Below are 6,179 nucleotides of genomic sequence, written 5' to 3'. Positions count from 1 at the left end.
ATTTGTTTTTAATGAATGCGTTTTTTTTTTTGAAAACCTGATGCGGCCCAGTCTCACCCAGACCCTAGCTCCAGTGGCCCCCAAGTAAACTGAGTTTGAGACCCTTGCACTAAAGTAATCTGTTATGCACTTAGTCATGATTTAAGAAGTTAATAAGATTATTCACTCAATTGAACACTGTTATTTTTCATTTAGCACAGAAATACATAAAAGTGTATGTGTGATAGCACAGAGAAAAATACACTGAAAACAGTTTGCTATGTTTTGCTTTTATATACCGTTTATTCAACAACAGCATATTTATTAGCAACACAATAAATACGTAAACAAGCAAATCCATTTCTGTAAACTTCCCTTGCCATCCATCCTTAAATGTTCTCAGTTGGATTCAGATCAGGGGAACCAGCAGGATGGTCCAAAAGAGTGAGGTTATTCCTCTGAATAACCTTTGACCTTTTAGTCAGGCGACCATTATGAACGGCAGCACCGTCCTGTTGAAAAATAGTTTATGTACTATATCACATTGCATTTGATTCAGTTGCATTTTTACACTTTGCAATATACATACAGGTACAGTCATACACATACATTCCCACTTATTTGCTTCATGACCCTTTCCAAGTTTCACCTGAACTCGACCTACAGACCTTTTTGTAGCCAGAATTGGTAGGGTTCAATTAATTTGGTTGGTTTACTGACACAGACCAAGTCCTTAAGCACTGACAGTATTTTTAGCCTTTCCAAAGCTTGTTTTGACATATTTGGGATCCGGTCGGAAAGGTTTCAGCAATCCAGCTGCTGATGTGATCCCTGCAAAATTGCACAATTTTTGTCTTTTTTTTGTTTGTTTTTTGTTTTCACTGACACAGAAAGCACATCTCATTCACCCTAAGCGGGTAGTTGGTAATAATTTAGACATACATGATGATACAGGTCAAATGTATAGTATACTTTACATGTAAAACTGTTAAAACCCTTACAATGTTTACATTTGTCTAAATACTGAAACTAGTGAAACTTGTTTACAGTAATCCCTCGTTTATCAGTTAATTGGTTCCACACCCGACCATAAGTGAATTTACGCAAAATAAGATTCCTTATTTAGAAAAGGAATATTTTTCTAGTGAGCATAGAGTCCTCTCAACATGAAATAACACCCCTATAGTCTCCTTTACACTCCTATTACCCAATACAGAAGACATAGTAAGAGAAAATAAGACTTGTGCTCGTGTGTGTTGATGCAACTGATGTTTGGGGTTCAGAGTTGAGTTTTAGCTAGCTTGATTTGTATTGTATTGTTTTTTAGCCATTTGTATACTTGAACATGCTTAATTTAGGCACATAAAATACATCAAAAGTACTTAAAAGGTAGTGGACTCCTATAGAGCAACTACAACAATAAACCGCACAAAAAGCTTTCTAGACCCTCCAGAATCTGCACCTATTCCTATATTTCCAAAACGGTCCGTTTTAATTTATTCCCCACAATGGCCCACCTCCGGGCACGCCCACTCCACTGAGATTGATCACACTCAGCTTGTACCCGGGCATGCCCATATAAAGAAGTCACTGACCCCATTATCTGAAACTTCATTTAAAATGATAATACAACATTTACAGGTCAGAAAAGTTGAAAAAGCACATTAGGTCCCCTTTAAATATAAATTATTTCCTAATAACAGGCTGTATGCAATCATGAAACTGCATGATTTATTCATATATTTTGAACATGTACTACTACTACTACTTAAGCTGGTATGTAGTGTATGTCTTTCCTTTTTGGACAACTGTATTTGTAACATAAACACTGACAACCAAAGTCAAGTACGTTGACTTAGTTATCATATAAAGAGTCCAAACAATGTTTACTTGACATGGATATTAGCATAAACTCAGTACTTGTCAGCAGCCCCAGAAAAACATCCAAGTATCGTGTGGCAGCTTTAGCGTCTCTGTGGAGTTCTCCGCTTCTGAGAAGTCTTCCAACCAGGGGTGGCGTTCCCGGTCAGTAGTAAGTGCACCAGTTGCTGTAATCGCTGGGCATCAAGCCGCCTGTAATGAGCAGGATCAAATCCACAAACCACCAGATTCCCAGGCCTCCGAGCGTCAGCAACTTCCCCACGGCCGTCCCCGTGTGGCCCAGGCAGAAACGATCCACGCCGAAACAACCGAGGAAGAACGAGTACAGCAGAGTGGTGATGAAATAGTGTCCGGTGTATCTGTGGAAACGACGAGTATCGTGTAAGATGCATTCAGGGCACATGTGAAAGTAGCATAGTGCTCTTTTCACTTTCTTTTTGTCTTATTTACAAGTAAGGGCCAGGCTGGAATTGCTAAAAATCAATCATCATGCATGCATTTAATCATCTGCCCACCGACGTACTTGATGCAAGGTACGTTCCCTCTCAGGAATTCTCTCGGCCCAGCACACTCGATATCATCAAGTGCAGTGCAGAGAACTTGTGTGTGGTTCACTTCTTTCTGAGTCTGGCCTCCCCACTGTCAATTAAAAAATTGTCAAAACAGATGCTAGAAATGTAGAGGAAAAAAATCATCTAAAAATCATCTAATATGGCGGGTTCCACTTACCCCAACACATCCGTAGCCCATATCCAGAAAGGCACTGTGATTTCCAGCATGGTCTACAGGGTCTTGACAGAAGATGAACTCCTCTGGTCTGCATCACATAAATGTGGAAATAATGTTATTTTCCCTTACATTAATTTATTTGTGGTGGTTGTTCCAACTCCGTCCAGTAGAGGGCGCTGTAACTGCATTGTCAGAGGCATTTCAGCTAGCATGACAACACAGTGCTAACATACGTACAGACGGATATCAAATAGGAAAAAAAAACAGGAAATTACAACGCAAACCCCAAAAATAAACAGCACAACACAATGTAAGTTAACACGCAACAATAAATAACTACAATTCTGTGAGTAAAAATGACTAAACGCGAACAACAAACACGTAACTTGAACTGTTGTACAGCAATTAGCATTGCCGGGATGCTAGGTACTCCAGCGACATCACAATACAACGATAAAGTATATTTCATGTACAATGACTTGTCTTTTATTTTTGGAGTAGTCTGTGCTTCAATGCAAGGTACAACCATATTTTTAAACAGTTATGTTATTATAAATAATTATCGTTACTATATTTTTGCACGTTTGCTGTAATGGCTGTTAGCATATTTAGCCAATAAGCTAGCGTTAGCTTTAATGGAATTAGAAATGTTACTCACAAATACTTGCAGAGTACGACCGGCGACTGAGCTCTATACTCAAAGGCGTCTGTGTTATTCCTACTTTCCACCGGGAATTCGGATTTAACGATTTCGGGGGTCTGCCCGGTGAAAGGAATGCCCGTCGAGGCAGGAGCGCCGGTGGTGGAAGCGGTAGCCGGATCGGAGGTGGTCGAGTTTTGGGAGTGGATTCCCTCCAAACACTGCAAAAGAATCACCGATGCTAATAAGAAGAACTGTCCGCACAAAAGGATGTAGCTCACTGAAATCATTGTCACCCTCAAAATAAAACCTTAACAGAGAAATTATTCCTATCGGAAGTCATAATGAGGTTCATTGTCCACAGTTTGTTTGGGTGCTTTTTCTTCTTCGTGGGTTCCCGTTATGCCGTTTTTGACTCTATACTGCCCTCCTCTGGACTAATATCGCCCACACACTGCATTCTTCGATTACTGTCAAATTGACTTTTTTTGGTTGGTTATCTTATTTTGTTACATGAAAGAATAAAAATATAAAATATACTTTTAAAAAAGTTTAATGAGGTGATGCAACCACAAAAATAAACACATTGTCAGGTATGTATTTTATGTATTTGTATTGTAGTGGCGGGATTATTGTGTGAAGTTCTGGGCTGTCATTCAAGTGAAGAGCAGTAGGGGGCAGTAAAGTATTCCATACCAGCACGAAAGTGAAGAGGGTTTTTTATACTGTATAATAATCACATAAATAAATTACATTAAAAAATATAATATTTTATATTATTTATAATATATTCTATTTTTATGAAAAAAATAAATATATATGTTTTATTTTTTTTATTTTTTTTATTTATTTTTTTATTTTTTTATTTTATAAAAAAAAAAAAAATAACAGAAACTTCAAATAAGGAATTAATTACACATAATTAACAAAATAAATAGTAAACAATGAACAAGGAGTGATTCACCCGCTAAACATGAGTTTTATTGACTCATGGGTGCTTGATGAGAACTTTCGTCCTACCAAAGCGACTATGAGATGCATTTTTTCAGCTTTTTATAAGGATGTATTCACAGAGAATACATTTACCAGGTATGGCATAGGGCTTTAATGTAAATAGGCTGACTGCATGCATTCAACCTAAACACGCAATGTAACTGCACCACACAGTAATCCAAAACAATACTATTTGAAGTTCTCCCAGGTGATAGTGCTTCTCATCCCTAAGCCCTAAGAGTCGCGACCTACATCTAATCATCATAGGCGAGGGTAGGAATGTAGATCGAACAGTCAATTGAGAGCTTTCCCAGATAAAAACATCTAATTTCGACACAAATATTTATCATGATTTGTACATACAGCATCATCTGTCATATATTATGAAAAAAAACTACATGCCAATAACACATCAAACACATGCTGGGACCATATATGAGTCACTTCCTGAAATGAAGTCATTGGCAAAATAATATGTAGTCAACGTATATTTTAGAACTGCACACATAAAATTTATATGAACATAACACATAGCATTGTAATGCAGCTGTAGAAATACACTAGATAGATACTCAATAATCCTCACTTAATACTAAGGGTGTCACTCAGTTCACAAGAGGCGAAAGTGAAAAATTAAAAAAATATATATATATACTGTATGGCAATATATTGCACCGACCTTGCCTCCACCCACCGAGACAAATAGACTGTTCATGCCTATTGATTATGGATCTATGGATCAAATTTGCCAAGGTGCTATAACCAATACGCTGCCTGTTTGAAGGGGGGGGCAAGGACAACACACACATGGCAATATATTAAGGTTGGCAAAATTATTCAGTTCATTTTCACTTATTGTGTGATTAATTATTATATCCCAGGAGAAATTATTTTCTGAATGATAAATCACATCTTCTACACCCCTACTTCATACCCATAATATTCAAGTGTTGCAAACACATCTTTTGCACGAAAAGATGTTTGAAATGTATAAAACAGATGCTGATTCGATGTGCAAGATATGAGACGCATACGATATAATACGATAATACGTATTATATATAATACGCATACGATATAATAAATAGTCTATGCCCTTATTAAAAGGAATCTTACTTGTGGTAGAATTGTGTGACACGAAGGCAGAGAGTGTTTACAGAAAAGAAATAAATAGTAAATGCATGAAACTATTCAAAAATATCATTCTATTTCTCTCCCATCATACAAAACAAATTGTTTTCTAAATTGTTGTTTCAGTAAATATTTGCCAGATTTATGAAATGTACTCTTCTTCTTTGCTATAAATGTATCACCCAAGATGGCAGGACCGGTTAGTGCTTTTGGATGGATTTTAATCCTATCAACTTTCTGGGGAAAACCTTGTCCGGTTTCGCATTCTGGTTTGAATTTCCTCATCCTGTGAAAAAAAAAAAAAAAATCAATAATAAGTAATTTACTAAAAAAACGATTGACGCTTGAATTGAAACAGAAACTCAATGGGTTCATGTACAAGTACACCCCCTAGTGGAGGATCATGGAAATGATTTTCTTACCGTTTCTTCTCCATCCGTGTGTTCACTGCCAGCCATGAACGTCTCCAAGTCAGACAGAACCTTTTCTACAGCGTCGTCATCATAGTCTGTCTGGCATTCTTCTGAGAGGTCCTCTGAAGGAACATACATTTCTTTTCTCATGGAATTTCTTCAGTGTGAGTAAATATATGTGATAAAAACCTTCATTTGGGGCAGTCTGGACGGGTTCGATCCTTGATACGATCTCTGCCAGGTCAGTGAAGGAAGCGTTTGGACAGGTGACCACCTAAGGAACATTAACATATTATGAAAAACAAACTTTTGGAAGGTTTATAGGTTGCAGAAGAAGTTATAATGTTATAATATGGATTAGTGTTATGTACAGTGGTATGAAAAATTATCTGAACCTTTTGGAATTTCTCACA

At 37.2% G+C, this 6,179-nt stretch overlaps 2 protein-coding genes across 2 annotated transcripts in view; both read right to left on the bottom strand.

Annotated features, from left to right (window-relative positions):
* Positions 1-216: 216 nt before the first annotated feature.
* tm2d2 (TM2 domain containing 2) lies at positions 217-3,527 on the bottom strand. Its single transcript, XM_058070153.1, has 4 exons — positions 3,248-3,527; positions 2,590-2,677; positions 2,384-2,499; positions 217-2,219 (listed from the first exon to the last, which is right to left on the bottom strand). The coding sequence occupies exons 1-4, from the start codon at positions 3,517-3,519 to the stop codon at positions 2,006-2,008; spliced, it is 690 nt and encodes a 229-aa protein (XP_057926136.1). The 5' UTR covers positions 3,520-3,527; the 3' UTR covers positions 217-2,005.
* A 566-nt stretch (positions 3,528-4,093) lies between these two features.
* Positions 4,094-6,179, bottom strand: part of pnpla7b (patatin-like phospholipase domain containing 7b) — a 34,042-nt gene continuing 31,956 nt past the window's right edge. The window contains exons 33-35 of the mRNA XM_058070124.1: positions 5,956-6,040; positions 5,776-5,888; positions 4,094-5,639 (exon numbers count right to left, since the gene is read on the bottom strand). Coding sequence (XP_057926107.1) covers positions 5,583-5,639; positions 5,776-5,888; positions 5,956-6,040 — 255 coding nt within the window. The 3' untranslated portion in view covers positions 4,094-5,582. The remainder of the gene's footprint in view (positions 5,640-5,775; positions 5,889-5,955; positions 6,041-6,179) is intronic.

The sequence above is a fragment of the Doryrhamphus excisus genome, chromosome 4 (genome assembly GCF_030265055.1).
Source record: "Doryrhamphus excisus isolate RoL2022-K1 chromosome 4, RoL_Dexc_1.0, whole genome shotgun sequence".
Taxonomy (NCBI): domain Eukaryota; kingdom Metazoa; phylum Chordata; class Actinopteri; order Syngnathiformes; family Syngnathidae; genus Doryrhamphus; species Doryrhamphus excisus.
This window is presented reverse-complemented; position numbering and strand designations above follow the sequence as displayed.

Bases quoted from the DNA above. Each gene is read 5' to 3' on its own strand.
- tm2d2 (XM_058070153.1), bottom strand. From the start codon at position 3,519: ATGATTTCAGTGAGCTACATCCTTTTGTGCGGACAGTTCTTCTTATTA. The intron at 2,500-2,589 runs GTAAGTGGAACC...TTTAATTGACAG, and splicing joins TGGGCTACGGATGTGTTGGG to TGGGGAGGCCAGACTCAGAA. The intron at 2,220-2,383 runs GTACGTCGGTGG...TCGTTTCCACAG, and splicing joins GGGAACGTACCTTGCATCAA to ATACACCGGACACTATTTCA.